The 19,316-nt window shown below is 45.5% G+C and overlaps 1 protein-coding gene across 2 annotated transcripts in view; it reads right to left on the bottom strand.

Annotated features, from left to right (window-relative positions):
* Positions 1 to 19,316, bottom strand: part of LOC120980630 (RAB3A interacting protein) — a 69,318-nt gene that overhangs the window by 34,638 nt on the left and 15,364 nt on the right. For both annotated transcript variants that reach the window (XM_040409848.1, XM_040409856.1), the window contains exon 2: positions 4,351 to 4,614. In XM_040409848.1, coding sequence (XP_040265782.1) covers positions 4,351 to 4,592 — 242 coding nt within the window. In that variant the 5' untranslated portion in view covers positions 4,593 to 4,614. The remainder of the gene's footprint in view (positions 1 to 4,350; positions 4,615 to 19,316) is intronic.

Raw genomic sequence — 19,316 nt, 5'->3', positions numbered from 1 at the left:
CGATAAGAGGATGATAACTGAGGTGTAATAGGCACCAATTGGATAGCCCCGCCCACTTTGATATTACTCATTTCTGGCGTGATGCATTCTTTATAGTGAAAATTCTGGAAAAAACTGTTGACATATTTGGCACAAATCAAAACACCATTGTTTTTAGTGCATTTTAAACCATAGTTCTGGTGCAACGTGCTTAATAAAGGTCCCCCATTCTCTTTAACTAGATGTCCACTTATCTAGCCATGGATTGATGCACAATACTTTTGTAGCCTTTTCCTACTTCATGCATCTCCATAGCACATTGTCTCAGGCATGCTTCACACTAACCAATATTTCTTGAATAAACAGATGTCAGTAACCAGGCTTTGTGTGCCTTTATTACATGGTCAAAGCACCTGAGAAACCACACTTCCAATCTTATCTCCTTAACTAAAACTCATTTTGCCAATCACCTCTTGGAGAAGTCATTAACAAACAGGCTCATGTAGGCTAGGATCACATCTGTGGCGGAGGTTTCCAACAAAGGGGGAAAAAGAATTCTGCTACATGCAGTGGTATTTTGTCCACCAAAATGCATTGTATTCAGAACTCATTATACACTGATCAAAAAAATAAAGGGAACACAAAAATAACACATCCTAGATCTGAATTAATTAAATATTCTTCTGAAATACTTTGTTCTTTACATAGTTGAATGTGCCGACAACAAAATCACACCAAAAAAAAAATGGAAATCTAATTTTTCAACCCATGGAGGTCTGGATTTGGAGTCACACTCAAAATTCAAGTGGAAAAACACACTACAGGCTGATCCAACTTTGATGTAATGTCCTTAAAACAAGTCAAAATGAGGCTCAGTAGTGTGTGTGGCCTCCACGTGCCTGTATGACCTCCCTACAACGCCTGTGTATGCTCCTGATGAGGTGGCGGACGGTCTCCTGAGGGATCTCCTCCCAGACCTGGACTAAAGCATCTGCCAACTCCTGGACAGTCTGTGGTGCAACGTGACGTTGGTGGATAGAGCGAGACATGATGTCCCAGATGTGCTCAATTGGATTCAGGTCTGGGGAACAGGTGGGCCAGTCCATAGCATCAATGCCTTCGTCTTGCAGGAACTGCTGACACACTCCAGCCACATGAGGTCTAGCATTGTCTTGCATTAGGAGGAACCCAGGGCCAACCGCACCAGCATATGGTCTCACAAGGGGTCTGAGGATCTCATCTCGGTAATGGCAAGTCAGGCTACCTCTGGCGAGCACATGGAGGGCTGTGCGGCCCTCCAAAGAAATGCCACCCCACACCATTACTGACCCAATACCAAACCGGTCATGCTGGAGGATGTTGCAGGCAGCAGAACGTTCTCCACGGCGTCTCAAGACTCTGTCACGTCTGTCACATGTGCTCAGTGTGAATCTGCTTTCATCTGTGAAGAGCACAGGGCGCCAGTGGCGAATTTGCCAATCTTGGTGTTCTCTGGCAAATGCCAAACGTCCTGCACGGTGTTGGGCTGTAAGCACAACCTCCACCTGTGGACGTCGGGCCCTCATATCACCCTCATGGAGTCTGTTTCTGACCGTTTGAGCAGACACATGCACAATTGTGGCCTGCTGGAGGTCATTTTGCAGGGCTCTGGCAGTGCTCCTCCTGTTCCTCCTTGCACAAAGGCGGAGGTAGCGGTCCTGCTGCTGGGTTCTTGCCCTCCTACGGCCTCCTCCATGTCTCCTGATGTACTGGCCTGTCTGCTGGTAGCGCCTCCATGCTCTGGACACTACGCTGACAGACACAGCAAACCTTCTTGCCACAGCTCACATTGATGTGCCATCCTGGATAAGCTGCACTACCTGAGCCACTTGTGTGGGTTGTAGACTCCGTCTCATGCTACCACTAGAGTGAAAGCACCGCCAGCATTCAAAAGTGACCAAAACATCAGCCAGGAAGCATAGGAACTGAGAAATGGTCTGTGGTCACCACCTGCAGAACCACTCCTTTATTGGGGGTGTCTTGCTAATTGCCTATAATTTCCACCTGTTGTCTATCCCATTTGCACAACAGCATGTGAAATTGATTGTCACTCAGTGTTGCTTCCTAAGTGGACAGTTTGATTTCACAGAAGTGTGATTGACTTGGAGTTACATTGTATTGTTTAAGTGTTCCCTTTATTTTTTTGAGCAGTGTAGATATTGGGATCTGTGAGGTGCTGGCTAGGGTTGTTTCGGGTATCGAATTCTCGATACCCAATCAATACTTTTGTCTGGTATCTACCTCGATACCGGGATTTGCCTTTTTTCGATACTAGACTTCACTATTGCGCAGTCTAGTATCAGAGAACATGGAGCGCGCACTGTGTTCTCCTCAGCAGCACAGGGGAGAAAGAAGCACTCTCTTCCTCCCCGCTGTGCCGCTGCCACCAATGAGGAGAGAGGGGAGGGCGCACTGCGCCACCAATGAAAGTAAACGTTTAATACAAATCCAGGAGGTGGTTGCTGGCGGGGAGCTGCGATCAGCGGCAATTAACCAACCACTCAGGTGCCGCACCCGCCTCCTGTATTAAATGTTAATCATTGGTGGCGTAGTGTGCCCCCTCCCAACCCCCCCAGTATTAAAATCATTGGTGGCAGTGGCCGCAGGGTCCCCTCCTCCTCATTGGTGGTGCAGTGGCAGATGTGATTGCAGCCCCAGCAGTGTAATTCTGGGGCACCGATCGGTTACCATGGCAGCCAGGACGCTACTGAAGCCCTGGCTGCCATGGTAAGCTCACTGCTGCTGTGTGCACTATGCACAGGGCAGCAGGGAGAGTGTGAAGCCCTATTTACCCTCATAGAGCTAGCTCTATGAGGGTAAATAGGACAAGGGATGAAAAGATCCCAGGTTCTAGCCCCTAAGGGGACTAATAGTTATTAAATAAACTAAAAAAAAAAATTGTACATATAAAATATATAAACAATAAATAAACATATTACATATCGCCACGTACGAAAAGTCCAAACTATTAAAATATTTAAAAAGTGTCCTATATGCTGTGAGCGCCGTAACAGAAAAAAATAAATAAAAACTGTGCGATTCGCCATTTTTTTTAGTCACCTTGTCCCCCAAAAAAATAGCATCGGACTGTTCTATTATGGGCCGGACGTTCCATAAAATGCGGAATGCACGTGGCTTTTTTTGGTGCTTTATTTTTTTCGTGTGGTATCCAGTATCGCAATACTTTTTTATGGTATCAAAACCGAATCAAAATTTTGGTATTGAAACAACCCTAGTAATGGCAGTGTCTATGATGTGCTGGATCCGGGGATTCTGGTATTCTGTTCCTAGATGTGAACCTACCCTTACTATTTACTATAAAGAACATGAGCAGTACATCTGTTCATTGTTATTGTGCTTGTTTGGAATTGTAACTTAGATAACAATCAGACCACGCTTTACTGGCAATCAATGCAGATATTCAAGTAATTCCAAAAGGGTTCACTTAGGGTACTTTCACACTAGCGTTATTCTTTTCCGGCATTGAGTTCCGTCCTAGGGGATCAATACCAGAAAATAACTGATCAGTTTTATCCTAATGCATTCTGAATGAAGAGCAATCCGTTCAGGATGCATCAGGATGTCTTCAGTTCAGCCTTTTTGACTTTTCAGGACAGAGATAATACCTTTTATCTCTGTCAAAAATTCCGGAACACTTGCCGGAATGCCGGATCCGGCATTTTTTCCCATTGAAATGCATTAATGCCGAATTTGGCCCCGAGTGTGCCGGCAAAACGAATCCGGCATTGCGGTCTGAGCATGCTCAGACCACAAAAAAAAATTTGAAAAAAAATAAATGCTGGATCCATTTTTCTGGATGACACGAATCGGAGAGACGAATCCGGCATTTAAATGCATTTGTCATACGGATCAGGATCTTGATGCGTCTGACAATTGCCATCAGTTTGCATACGTTTTGACGGATCCGGCAGGCAGTTCCGGCGACGGAACTGCCTGCCGGAATCCTCTGCCACAAGTGTGAAAGTACCCTTACTTTTTCTTGCATGTACAGGGAGCTGCTCTTACAAGAGTAGAATTAAAGAAGTCTTCCAGTCACAGCTAATAAATGAATATATTCCAATATACTTCCTGCATCAATTCCTCGTGGTTTTCAAGATCTCTTAGCAGTCATTCAGTAGGAACTTTCACTGTTTACTCTCATGGGGCAAAACGTTCTTCTAGTCATATGAATGAAGGACTGCACCTTGAAACACCAGGTTGATATGTTGATACAGGAAGTATACTGGAACACTGTGTCATTATACAAAGAATAACATTTGCTGACCCCAGAAGCCTTCCTTTAAAAGATCACTGTAATCTGCTAGGTCTCACCTTTTCCCTGTAAGGTCCCGACAGTTTAAATGCCTTGGAGAGGAATATACAGGCTGCGTTGGTAGGTCTGATGCATTTAATGTGTTTGGTTGGACAGGGTTTGAAGTGACACCTAAATGTCTGTAGATGACATTAGGCGAGGTAGTAGGTTCCTGAGGTTTTATATCAATAACACCAACATCTGGAGTTGTGGGTGAAGCAAGGTTCACTTCGTGAAAACCTTCAAGGGGGTCGCTAGCCATAGTAAACACATCATCCAAAGACCTGGAAAAAAAATAAAAAATCACCATCAATGGTTGCCACAAAGAATATTTTAATCAACTGCAAACATCACCTAGATGAGCGGATTCCCCAGCTCCCTCATGGTGGCGGCAGTGCTCCAATTCCCAAACTCAACCTTCATTCAGAGGAGAAAGACACTGAATAAAGATATATACAGGTTTGATGAGGTTAGCAGCTCATTGACAAAACTTGCCATTTTTTTTCTTAATTAGACTTGCTTTTTCCTGTCTGCAAGCAGTAATGCTATGCCGACAGCCCGTAACAGGTGTGAGGTTCACCCTTTGTTACCCCTTCATGGAATATACCAGCCAAAAGGAAATACAATCGCACAGTTCTCAGAGAATAACCGAAAAAAGAAACCTATTCTGTCAAGGGCACGGCTTATCTGCTTGCAACTTTATCCTGATTAACTGTAATGCTCTTTAGAGCAGCCAGCTAGTGGCGTGCAAATCTCAGTGTGCCCTTTTACTGTCGCTGGTAGAATTTACAACTTAGGCTACTTTCACACTAGCGTTCGGGGCTCCGCTTGTGAGTTCCGTTTGAAGGGGCTCACAAGCGGCCCCGAACGCATCCGTACTGCCCCAATGCATTCTGAGTGGACGCGGATCCGCTCAGAGTGCATCAGTCTGGCGGCGTTCAGCCTCCGCTCCGCTCAGCAAGCGGACACCTGAACGCTGCTTGCCTGGCCGTGCGGAGGCAAACGGATCCGTCCAGACTTACAATGTAAGTCAATGGGGACGGATCCGTTTGAAGTTGACACAATATGGCTCAATTTTCAAACGGATCCGTCCCCCATTGACTTTCAATGTAAAGTCTGGACGGATCCGTCTGAACTACTTTCAGACTTAGAATTTTTTCTAAACTATAATGCAGACGGATCCGTAGGAAAGGATCAGTCTGTGCAGACACCAGACTGATCCTCTCTGAACGCAAGTGTGAAAGTAGCCTAAATCATATGAATTATATCATTTTGCAGATCATATGTATTCCACTTAGGGCTCTTTCACACTTGCGTTCTTGTCTTCCGGCATAGAGTTCCGTCGTCGGGGCTCTATGCCGGAAGAATCCTGATCAGGATTATCCCAATGCATTCTGAATGGAGAGAAATCCGTTCAGGATGCATCAGGATGTCTTCAGTTCCGGAACGGAACGTTTTTTGGCCGGAGAAAATACCGCAGCATGCTGCGCTTTTTGCTCCGGCCAAAAATCCGGAACACTTGCCGCAAGGCCGGATCCGGAATTAATGCCCATTGAAAGGCATTGATCCGGCCTTAAGCTAAACGTCGTTTCGGCGCATTGCCGGAGCCGACATTTAGCTTTTTCAGAGTGGTTACCATGGCTGCCGGGACGCTAAAGTCCTGGCAGCCATGGTAAAGTGTAGTGGGGAGCGGGGAGCAGTATACTTACCGTCCGTGCGGCTCCCCGGGCGCTCCAGAGTGACGTCAGGGCGCCCCAAGCGCATGGATCATGTGATCGCATGGATCACGTCATCCATGCGCATGGGGCGCTCTGACGTCACTCTGGAGCGCCCGGGGAGCCGCACGGACGGTAAGTATGCTGCTCCCCCGCTCCCCACTACTACTATGGCAACCAGGACTTTAATAGCGTCCTGGGTGCCATAGTAACACTGAACGCATTTGGAAGACGGTTCCGTCTTCAAATGCTTTCAGTACACTTGCGTTTTTCCGGATCCGGCGTGTAATTCCGGCAAGTGGAGTACACGCCGGATCCGGACAACGCAAGTGTGAAAGAGGCCTTAGACAGATTTGCACACTATTGGAAAAAGTGATGGCCTCTCTGGTGGCCAGGGGCGTGGGAGTGCATATAGGCACACATGCGCTACCATGGTGACCGTAACCCCTGGAATGAGCAGTGTATAATGTGATGGAAAAATTAATCCAGATAGCAAAGGAAGCAATATGGACAATCACAATACATTAGTAAGTGCCTTGTAAAGTCCTCTACATGATAAAATGATTTGCTGAAACGAGACAGCCCCTATAAAGTGGTATTCCAGGTTACAGAAAGCCATCTCCTATCCACAGGACAGAGGATAACTTTCTATAACCGGAACACCCCTTCACAACCGCCGCCGTATATGTGTGGCGGAAGTCGCATCTTTAAACATGTGGGCTACGGCATCCGAGTGGTCCAGAGGTGGGAACCACATGTACGTCACCGCCAGTAAACAAACAGACCTTGCTCTGCGTTATGCAGCACAGGGCAAAGAGGAGCATCGGAGCAAGAAATGCTGCACTGATACAGGCTAAGGCCTCTTGCACACGACCGTGGTTTGGTTTCCGCATTTTTTGTGGCTCAGGTGCGGACCCATTCACTTCAATGGGGCCGCAAAAGATGCGGACAGCACTCCGTGTGCTGTGCGCATCTGTTGCTCCGTTCCGTGGCCCCGCAAAAATTATAGATCATGTCCTATTCTTGTCTGTTTTGGGGAGAAGAATAAGCATTTCAATAATGGGCCGTCTGTTCCATTCCGCAAATTGCGGAAGATACGCAAGCGGCATTCGTGTTTTGCGGATCTGCAATTTGCGGACCGCAAAACACGGCACGTTCGTGTGCAAGAGGCCTAAATGTGTGAAGGGAAGCTCATGTATGACGCTGGAGCAATAGGCAAACATGGCACGTGCAGCAGGGGTCCTGGCCGGCAGGTCTCGGCTGTTTCAAACAGCAAAGACCTACGGCTAATTACCACAACCGGCAATAATGCCAATCACGGTAATTAAAGACTTTAGATGTCGTGATCAAGTGAGATCACGGCATCTAAATGCGCAAAACCTGGACGCTTGCGCTTTTTACAATACGGCTTCTCTTACTCAAACAAATGTAATAAAATGTGTAGATATAACTATAAAATGTATGGGGGTCAGAAAATGGTGACATAAAAAAAAATATTTTTTTTCAAAGTCCAATTTATTTTTACACTATTGAGACATAAAAAAAATCTATACATATGGTGTATCGTAATCGTACTGACCCAGAGAATTAAAGGGTAACTGTCATTTTTTTATTTTATTTACTAGTTTATTAGAGCTAGGCATGTATACCTGAGTTAGTCTGTCAATGATTGTCAAAAGATCTGTAATTACCTTATAATAACAGATTTCATTAATGTCCTCTGTCCCTTTCCACAGCTCCCTTAAAAGGCCGTTGCTATGGCTTGTCTGTCTTCCTTTTAGTATAAACAGAAGATAGAGGGGCGGTCTTCCACACTGCATGCCTGCATTAGGCTTCAGAGTGAGGAGGCGTGTCTCTCAGTAATCCAATCTGATTGGCTGGCAGGGAGCTGCTGGCTACAGCAAGTGTGTATGGGAAGTAAGGGAAAGCAGTTTTGGCCTCAGAGAACCGGCCAAGGAGCTATCTTGAGAAGGTCCTCATATTGCAAATGTTTAAACAGCCGTAACTAACGGAAAAACTCAAGGAAAACAGTGGTATGTGAAGAAACAAAAGATTGATTTATGCATAATGCTGCTGCATCAGTCATATGCCAAAATAGATTTTTTGATGAAAACATGAAGGTTACCCTTTTAGGGCATATGTCAGTTTTGCCGAAAACGGAACACTGTGGGAACAAAACCTGTAAAATGGTGGAGGAATTGCGTGTTTTAGCCCCCCCCAATTCCACCCCATTTGGAATTTATTTACCGCTTCCCACTAGGGTTGTTGCGGGTATCGAAATTTCGATACCCAATCGATACGATACCGGGGTATTCCATTTTTTCGATACTGGCCTGCACTTCTGCGCAGTCTAGTATCACAGAACATGAGCGCGCTGCTCTTAGCGTGCTCATGTTCCCTCAGCAGCACAGGGGAGAAGGAAGCAGTCTCTCCCTCCCCCCTGTGCTGCTGCTGCAGCCACCAATGGGGAGAGAGGGGAAGGCCCACTGCGCCACCAATGATAGTACTTTTCATGGGTCCGGACTTTAAGCAGCAGGCTACACAGAGCGGCGCCCAGGGATGTCCCAGCACTTACTATTATTCCTGGGCGCAGCTCCATTTGCCCGCTGTGCGCCTGTGCCCCATTACCATCTCCTGCAGTCCTGCTCCATATGCTAATTACTATCGGAGCAATGGGGAGGAGACAGCAGCTTCTCTAGTGGGCGTTCCTTCTCCCTGCGCTGCGATTGGACAGCGCTACAGCCAGGGGAGAAGGAACGCCCACTAGAGAAGCTGCTGTCTCCTCCCCATTGCTCCGATAGTAATTAGCATACGGAGCAGGAGACTGTAACTGGGGCACATCGGGCGAACAGGGCGGCGCCCAGGAATAATAGTAAGTGCTGGGACATCCCTGGGCGCCACTCTATGTAGTCTGCTGCTTAACAAAGTCAGAACCCATATAAGGTCGTCTTTAACTTTTAATACAGGAGGCAGGTACCGGCAGCAGAATCGCATAGCCGACATCCTGCCTCTGACAGGAAGCTGTGATTAACCCCTCAGGTTCCCCTCCCCTCCTCTTCATTGGTGGCAGTGGCAGCTTCTGATCGGAGCCCCAGCAGTGTAATCCTGGGGCTCCGATCAGTTACCATGGCAGCCAGAACGCTACTGAAGCCCTGGCTGCCATGGTAATCTCTCTGCTGCTGTGTGCACTATGCACAGAGCAGCAGGGAGAGTGTAAAGTCCTATTCACCCTAATAGAGCTCTATTAGGGTGAATAGGACAAGGGATTAGAAGATCCCAGGATAGTTATTAAATAAACTGTAAAAAAAAAAAAAAAAAAAGAAAAAAAAAAAAAAAAAACCCAAAATATTAAGTATAAGTCACCTCCTTTCCCAATTTTAAATATTAAATATATAAACAATAAATAAACAAACATCGCCACGTCCGAAAAGTCTGCGCGATTCAGCATTTTTTAAAATGCGGAATGCTCGTGGCTTTTTTGTTTTATTTTTTTCGCGTGGTATCGATTGGTATAGAGTATCGCAGTACTTTTTTATGGTATCAAAACCGAATCAAAATTTTGGTATCGCAACAACTCTACTTCCCACTACATTGTATGCCATAATTAACGGTGGCATTAAAGTACAACTTGTCCCGCAAAAAACAAGCCCTCAAACAGCTATGTGAACAGAAATATATAAAAGAGTTGTGGCTCAAGAAAGATGGGGAAGAAAAATGAAAACGCGAAAACGAAAAAACCTCTGGTATCTTAAGGGTTAAGAACAGGCAGCAAATCACATATAGTAAGAGGTTCCCATAATCCTAAAAATATCACAAACTGGTCTTGTGATATTTTTACGATTATGGGAACCTCTTACTATATGTGATTTAAATATGTTTTAAACCTGTATTCAATAAAGCTTTATATTTTGTTATATTAAACCGTGGAGGAGCTTATAGGCGATATTTTCAGTTGAGCTTTTTCCATTATTTTGACAGCCCAGGTTATTGTGTTGGTGTATTCACAATTCAACAACGACTAACAATTTATTCATTTGGATAAATGATTTTTACAATCAAGCGTTTTCAGAACAATCCTTCAGTCGCTACATAAATTCACACTACAAGATTACTGTCTACCATAAATCTTTGTAACAATGACCTACTCGTCTAAATGCGCTGTACTTCTACTATTCATATATACTAGATCTCCGCAGCAGAAGACAAACGACTGCCACCACAGATGGTGGGTAAATGTTGCTTTAAGACAGCAATGTGATGAATGTAACCTTCTGTATGCTGAGCTCTAGGAAACGCTCTTCTCATGTTGCAGTAAATTACTTTTGATAATTATCCTTGCAATAGAAATGAAAAAAATCTGTCTTGGCCAGGGGTAAAATTACATGGTACTAGAGCTGCTCATGCATCTTTTAGACCTTTCCAGTGGGAAGATGCAAGCAGGAACACAAAGGCCTCCTATACGGCAATGCACGAGAGCTGCCAATAGAAGGGTGAGAGCGGTGATCCCACAGCAGATACCAGTGCCAGCATCCAATAGCCAGGCCCCTAAGAGTTATGGACATATTGTACATGAAACAATCACGGTCATATAAGTTTGTGTTAAAATTTAAAATGGACAGAAGTTTATCACTGAAGATTTCCAGTTTTGCAGATATACGAGTATCACATCCAAACACTGGTGATCCTGCCAAGATTTTCTATTGCTCTTTGTTCCTTTAGGCCCCTTTCACACAGGCGATAATTCCGTGCGGGTGCAATGCGTGAGGTGAATGCATTGCACCCACACGGAATCCGGACCCATTCACTTCAATGGGGCTGCGCAGATGAGCTGTGATTTTCACGCATAACTTTTGCGTGAAAATCGCAGCATGTTTTATGTTCTGCGTTTTTCACGCAACGCAGGCCCCATAGAAATGAATGGGGATGCATGAAAATCGCAAGTATCCGCAAGCAAGTGGGGATGCGGTGCGATTTTCACGCATGGTTGCTAGGAGATGACATTAAAAGTGTATTCCCTGTATTATTTTCCCTTATAACAAGGTTAAAAGTGAAAATAATAGCATTCTTAATACAGAATTGTAACTAAAATGTGGATTGAGGGGTTAAAAATAATTAACTCACCTTATCCAATTGATCACGCAGCCGGCATCGTCTTCTTGCTTCTTCTTTCAGGACCCGCAAAAGGACCTTTTATGACGTAATCGCGCTCACAACGTGAATGAAGATAGAAATCTTACGTCATCAAAGGTCATTTTGCAGGTTCTGAAAGAAGACGATGCCGGCTGCGCGAACAAGTGGATGAGGTGAGTTAATGTTTTTTTCCTTTTTTAACCCCTCAAGGCACATTTTTGTAAGCATTCTTTATTAAGAATGCTATTATTTTCCTATTATAACCATGTTATAAGGGAAAATAATAACATAAATAGAACACCTAACCCAAACCCGAACCTTAGTGAAGAAGTCCGGGTTCGCGTGCAAAACGCATTGCACTCACACAGAAAAAACTGAACATCGGAACGCAATCGTAGTCAAAACTGACTGCAATTGCATGCCTACTCGTGCAGTTTTCCAGGAATGCACGCGTGACGCGTCCGGAGCAAATCCGGGGCGCTCGTGTGAAAGAGGCCTTACTCAGTGTAGCTTTGTACCTATTCATCATTCTAGATTTATGAGATATGGCGTCTCATGGAGTAAGCTGCAAATTGTCCTTCGTATGAACTTTCGGCATTCTGCCTCCATGCACTGGATTTCATGGGGACGCTACAGAATCTGTGTGATAAAGACCCACAACGTGCCCATGTGCATGAGGTCCTTCATCAGGGTACAGTTCATCTGGCATCAATGCCAGTAAAATAATCTGGATTACTGAAATACACTATAGGTAACAGAAACCAGCTCACCTCTGTATTCCCAAAGATGCACAAACATGGTTGTTTCCAAAAGGAAGAAGGTTTGTCCAACATCCAAAATTAGAGTTGTTGCGATACCAAATTTTTGATTCGGTTTCGATACCATGAAAAAGTATTGCGATACTCGATACCATTCGATACCACGCGAAAAAAATAAACAAAAAAAGCCACGTGCATTCCTCATTTTTAAAAATGGCGAATCGCGCAGTTTTTATTTTATTTTTTCTGTTCCGGCATTCACCACCTAGATTTTTTTTTTATATTTTAATAGTTTGGACTTTTCTGACGTGGCGATGTAATATGTTTATTTATATATTTTATATGTGAAATTGGGAAAAGGGGGGTGATTTATACTTCATATTTTAGTGTTTGTTTTTTTTTCACTTTTTATTTAATAACTATTTCCCCCCTTAGGGGCTAGAACCTGGGATCTTTCATCCCTTTTCCTATTCACCCTGATAGATCTCTATCAGGGTGAATAGGACTCCACACTGTCCCTGCTGCTCTGTGCTTTGTGCACACAGCATCAGGGATGTTACCATGGCAACCAGGGCTTCTGTAGCGTCCTGGCTGCCATGGTAACCAATCGGAGCCCCAGGCTTACACAGCTGGGGCTCCGATCAGAAGCTGCCACTGCACCACCAATGAGGGGGAGTGGAGAGGTCCCTGTGGCCACTGCCACCAATGATTTTAATACTGGAGGGTTGAGAGGGGCCGGCGCACTGTGCCACCAATGATTTTAATGGGATGGGGGGATTGAGGGGGAGGGGGTGCACTGCACCACCAATGATTTTACCCCTTTATACAGGAGGCGGGTACTAGCAGATCAGCGGCAGTTAACTGCCGCTGATCGCAGCTCCCTGTCAGGGGCAGGGTGCCGGCAATGCGATTCTGCTGCCGGCACCCGCCTCCTGTATGTGTTAAAGACTGACTACTGTATATGAGTCCAGACTTTCACTATTAGGCCACACAGAGCGGCGCCCAGCGATGTCTCAGCACTCACCATTTAGTCCTGGGCGCCGCTCCGTTCGCCCGCAGTGCCCCATTACTGTCTCCTCTCCTGCTCCACATGCTGCTGATTACTATCGGAGCGATGGGAGGAGACATCAGCTTCACTAGTGGGCGTTCCTTCTCCCTGGCTGTAGCGCTGTCCAATCGCAGCGCAGGGAAAAGGAACGCCCACTAGTGAAGCTGATGTCTCCTCCCATCGCTCCGATAGTAATCCTATCATTGGTGGCGCAGTGCGCCCGCCCCTCCTCCGCCCCTCTCTTCTCATTGCCGCCCCTCCTCCACCCCCTCTCTTCTCATTGCCGCCCCTCCTCCGCCCCTCTCTTCTCATTGGTGGCAGCGGCAGCAGCACAGGGGGAGGGAGGACAGCTTCCTTCTCCCCGTGCTGCTGAGAGAACATGAGCGCGCCGATAGCAGCGCGCTCATGTTCAGAGATACTAGACTGCGCAGAAGCGCAGCCCAGTATCGAAAAAACGGAAATCCCGGTATCGTATCGATACCGGGACAAAAGTATCGATTGGGTATCGAAATTTCGATACCCGCAACAACCCTATCCAAAATAAAAATATACTTTTTATTGAAGAATATTAAAAATTCTGAAAAAATTACCACCACCACACAAAACCATAGTCTCCTACCACTCAGTGGCCAATACATGAATAACACTGTATAGGAAACTCAGGTGTAGGGGTTAAGAGCTATACCCAGACACGGTCATTGAGTAGCTGCTCTAATTACTTTTATTTTTCAATTTTTGGGGGAAACTTATGCAGCCTTTGGCAACTGGAATTAGGTCTCGGCCACATGCAATAGCTGGACCATGTGTTTCCCCAATACAGATGTCCAGCAACCTCTAGACCAGTGGTTCTCAACCTTTCTAAAGCCGTGACCCCTTAATACAGTTCCTCATGTTGTGGTGACCCCCAACCATTACATTTTTTTCCTTGCTACGTCATAACTAATTTTGCTACTGTTATGAATTGTAATGTAAATATCTGATATGCAGGATGTATTTTTATTGCTACAAATTGAACATAATTAAAGCAGAGTAATTAATCACAAAGACATCCACAGACCCCCCCCCCCTAAACAGTGCCATCCACAGATACCCCTCCTCTAAACAGTGCCATGATGGCACTGTTTAGGGGAGGGGGGATCTGTGGATGGCACTGTTTAGGGGGGGGATCTGTGGATGGCACTGTTTAGGGGAGGGGGATCTGTGGATGGCACTGTTTAGGGGGGAGATCTGTGGATGGCACTGTTTAGGGGGGAGATCTGTGGATGGCACTGTTTAGGGGGGAGATCTGTGGATGGCACTGTTTAGGGGGGAGATCTGTGGATGGCACTGTTTAGGGGAGGGGGATCTGTGGATGGCACTGTAGGCGGATCTGAGATCCCCCTACAGTGCCATCCACAGATCTCCCTCCCCGACGCTCACAGCAGTATATTTATAAACTAATCAGTAACTACTTTAACTTTAATCATTGCTCATTGCTGAGCTCTTTACTTGGATTATAATTTATTTGGATATGGGTTATCTTACTTTGTCTTAGCTCCGGTAATAGCAGGCAGTGCGGGGGGGCGGCGCTCACTCACTGACGTCACGCGCCTGCGCCGCCTAGTCAGTGAGTAAGCGCCGCCCCCCCGCACTGCCTGCTATTACCGGAGCTAAGACAAAGTAAGATAACCCATATCCAAATAAATTATAATCCAAGTAAATTATAATCCAAGTAAAATCCGATGGTATATTCTAATATAGAGGCGTTCCCATGGTGATGGGGACGCTTCAAGTTAAAATATACCATCGGATTGGAGAAAACTCCGATCGATGGTATATTAACTCCTGACTTCACATTGAAAGTCAATGGGGGACGGATCCGTTTGCAATTTTGCACCATATTGTGTCATCGTCAAACGGATCCGTCCACATTGACTTGCATTGTAAGTCAGGACGGATCCGTTTGGCTCCGCACGGCCAGGCGGACACCAAAACGATCCTCCAAAAATCAAGGAAGACCCACGGACGAAAAAACGGTCACGGATCACGGACCAACGGAACCCCGTTTTGCGGACCGTTAAAAAATACTGTCGTGTGCATGAGGCCAAAATGTAAGAAGTGATATTGTTAGAATGGATTTCTCTCCCTGATACGACCAGCAGAGCAGTCAGCCATCTACTAAGGCCCTGTTGACAAAGTATCATGAAGATTATTATGTCAACCCAAGCACAACTACTGTGTGATCATGCCACAAGGTTTGCTACATCAACAAACAAGATCCTTAAAAGGTAACACACCTCTCTCAGGAACACTAAACATAGAACATATCCCAGGAACGGTTTCATTCATTTCTCATTTCCTTTGATACTATCTCATATTACAATCAAAACTGAAAACTATTTGAAGAATTTTCACTCTGTATCTTTGAGGATGTGGTAGGCAGATGGAAGAGAGCAACACGGGACAGCAAGATAAGCCAACACATAAGGTCTGATTGTAGCCTGTAAAAAGATACGTATTCATAGGCTGTGCGTACACTTAATAGTTTGATAAATCTGAAAGTGGATCAGAAGGAAAAACTGCACAACAAAAAATGCCCGAAACGAGCTGATTTTTGCAAAATGATCACTGGAGGGATCAAAGTGTGTCCTCCATTGCTTTCAACCTTTGCAATGCGCTCTAAAGGCTGAAAGCCTCAGGTAAAGCCAGCAGCATAATCAGCATGAAACAGATTGAAAACCCGCAGCAAAAGTTAGTGTACACTGTGGATTTTGTATGCCGCATGTGGATGAGATTCCTCTGGATAGATCATCAGTATCTGATGAGTGGGGTTCCGACACCCAGGACCTCCGCCGATCAGCTGTTTGAGAAGGCACCGGCACTTGCAGTAGCACCGTGGTCTTCTTGCTGCTTTCCCTAGGCCTAGTGGTGAAATGTGCATCAGTCACATGGCTTAGGAGGAGCTTAGCCCCATAGAAGTGAATGGGGCTGAGCTGCGATATCAAGCACCTTCCGCTATACCATGTACAGCACTGGGCTTGCTAAACACAGAGAAGGACGTGACAGTCACAGGAGCGCCAGTGTCGGACCCCCACTGATCAGATACTGATGACCTACCCAGAGGATGGGTCATCCGTATTAGGCTACATGCACACGACCGTATTTGTTTTGCGGTCCGCAAAAAAAAACGGATGACGTTCCGTATGGCATCAGTTTTTTTGCGGATCCATTGCACTAATGCCTATCCTTGTCCGCAAACTAGAAAAAAATAGGACATGCACAATTTGTTTTGCGGAGCAACGGAACGGACATACTGATGCGGACAGCACATGCTGTCCGCGTTTTTTGAGGACCCATTGAAATGAATGGGTCCGCATCCTATCCGAAAAAAAAAAAAATGGATCGGACACGGAAACAAAATTTGGTCGTGTGCATGAGGCCTTATAGTCTTGGAAAACTCTTTTAAGCCCTTAACAGTCCAGCCCAAGCAGAGCTCGGGCCGCAAGGGGGAGGACTGCTTTAACTCTTCATATTTCAGGCTTAGTATATAAAAATATAGGACTAGTCTTGTTTGAAAGCTGACAGCCTTAAAATAAGACCAGAATCACAGCATGATGTCCTCTACATAGGGAGATATAGCTGTTAGAAATGGGTCAGGAGTGATAGCAGCTGTCACTCCCAAACCGACTTCTAACAGCTATATCTTCCTATGTAGATGAGATAATGCTGCCAATCTTGTCTTAAAGCCTAAACTGTCCGCTTTGAAACAAGACCAGTTTCATATCTCTAGCTGTTACCAACCCTGAAATATAAAGAGCTGTGACCTCATCTAGCCTCGAAAAGAAGGAGGGGCAGTAGGGGAGCTGACAGGCTGCAGGGAAAAGAGAAAAACAAATCTAAAAAATATATAAATATGGCAACTTTATTCTGACCCACAGAGTAAAAGTTATCATATTATTTATACCACATATCAAATGCCGGAAAAATAAATCCCACAAAATGTTAAAATTGCTATTTTTTATGTTATCTTCCCTCAAAAAAAGAAAATAAAAGTTGTTTGTGGTCCTGGCTACGGCGCGAAGCCTGGTGAGTGTGACTGAACCTAATCTAGCTAAAGTGGCTGGTGGTGTGCCTGTTGCCACGTGACGAGGGTAGGCGAAATAAAGGGGGCATACCCTATGGCAGATGTAAGGAGAAGGGCCGGGAGGGAGGGGCGAGAAAGGACGTGCACCAGGAGATCTGGGCGGCGGAGCTTAAGAAGCCCCCTACGCCCCTCTCACAAAAGCAGGCTGGATTCAGCATGCTGAATTTAATACACTACAGGTGCATCTCAATAGATCAGAATATCAATAAGTTAATTTATTTCAATAATTCAATTCAAAAAGTGAAACTCATTTTATAGATTCATTACATACAGATCGATCGGTTTCAAGCATTTATTTCTTATAATGTTGATGATTGTGGCTTCCAGCTAATGAAATCCCAAAAGTCAGTATCTCAGAAAAAGAATAGAAGACCAATTTTAAAAAAAACTATTTTTAATACAGAAATGTTGGCCTACTGAAAAGCATGTACTCTACATGCACTCAATTCTTGTTTGAGGCTCCTTTTTATTGTTATTATTTATTATTAAAGCGGCATTCATTCCATAGCGCTGTACATATGAAAAAAGGTATACATACATAATACAGACAATTGCACTAAGCATAAACAAGACAAGCTACAAACTGGCACAGAAGGCGAGAGGGCCCTGCCCGTGAGGGCTTACCATCTACATGGTATAGGAAAAGAACACAGCAGGTGAGGGTAAAGCTGGTCATGGCGGTATAGAGGCAGCAGGGTCACTGGTTGTAGGCTTGTCTGAAGAGGTGGTTTTTCATGTTTCTTTTGAAGAATTCCACTGTAGGTGAGAGTCTGATATGTAGGGGTAGCGAGTTCCAGAGTATGGGGGATGCACGGGAGAAATCTTGGAGTCGATTGTGGGAAGAGGCGATAAGAGGGGAGGAGAGAAGGAGGTCTTGTGAGGATTGGAGAGCGTGTGTAGGGATGTATCGCGAAAGTAGCTCAGAGATGTAGGGAGGGGACAGGCTGTGGACGCCCTTGTATGTATTTGTTAGTATTTTGAAGTGAATTCGCTGGGCAATGGGGAGCCAGTGAAGGGATTGGCAGAGGAGAGAGGCAGAGTAGTAACAGGGTGAGGTATGGATTAGTCGGGCAGCAGAGTTGAGGATAGATTGGAGGGGTGCGAAAGTGCTAGATGGAAGGCCACAGAGGAGAATGTTGCAGTAGTCTAGGCGGGAGATGAGGGCATGTACAAGCATTTTCGCAGATTCAAAGTTTAGGAAAGTGCGGATGCGGGAGATGTTTTTGAGTTGGAGGCAGCAGGTGGTGGAAAGGGCTTGGATGTGCGGTCGGAGAGGGCAGAATCCAAGGTCACTCCAAGGCAGCGGACTTGGTTGACCGGGGAGAGTGTGCAGCCATTGATCGTGATAGATAGGTCTGTTGGGGGGTTGAGCAAGATAGGGGAAAGATGATGAATTCTGTTTTATCCATGTTAAGTTTTAGAAAGCGAAAGGCGAAGAAGGATGATATAAAAGATAGACATTGTGGGATTCTGGATAGTAAGGTGGTGATGTCTGGACCAGAGAGGTAGATTTGTGTGTCGTCAGCATAAGAGCAATACTGAAAGCCATGGGACTCTATGACATGTCCCAGGTCAGAAGTGTAGATAGAGAAGAGCCTTGCAGGACACCAACAGAGAGGGAATGAGATAAGGAGGTGGTGCGAGAGTGGGAGACGCTAAACGTCCGGTCTGTGAGGTATGATGTTATCCAGGAGAGGGCCAGGTCAGTGATGCCAAGAGATGAGAGAGTTTGCAACAGAAGGGAGTGGTCGACAGTGTCGAAGGCAGAGGACAGGTCAAGGAGAAGGAGGACAGAGTAATGTTTTTTGGTTTTGGCTGTTAGTAGGTCATTGGTGACTTTGGTAAGGGCAGTCTCAGTCGAGTGGTGGGGTCGGAAGCCAGATTGTAGGCGGTCAAAGAGTGAGCAGGAGGAGAGGTGAGAGGACAGTTCCGAATGGACATGTTGTTCAAGTAGCTTTGACGCATACGGAAGAAGTGATATGGGGCGATAACTGGACAAAGAAGATGGGTCAAGTGAAGGCTTTTTGAGGATGGGAGTAATGGTAGCATGTTTAAAAGCAGAGGGGAAGACACCAAAGGTTAGTGATAGATTGAAGAGATGAGTTAGGGCTGGGATAAACACTGTGGTGAGGTTAGGGATGAGGTGGGATGGGATTGGGTCAAGTGCAAGGGTGGTGAGATGTGATCTGAAGAGTAGAGTGGAGAGTTTTTC

Source organism: Bufo bufo, chromosome 1 (assembly GCF_905171765.1).
Source record: "Bufo bufo chromosome 1, aBufBuf1.1, whole genome shotgun sequence".
In the NCBI taxonomy this organism is placed as follows: domain Eukaryota; kingdom Metazoa; phylum Chordata; class Amphibia; order Anura; family Bufonidae; genus Bufo; species Bufo bufo.
The sequence above is the reverse complement of the archived record's forward strand: the minus strand, read 5'-3'. Positions and strand labels throughout refer to the sequence as shown.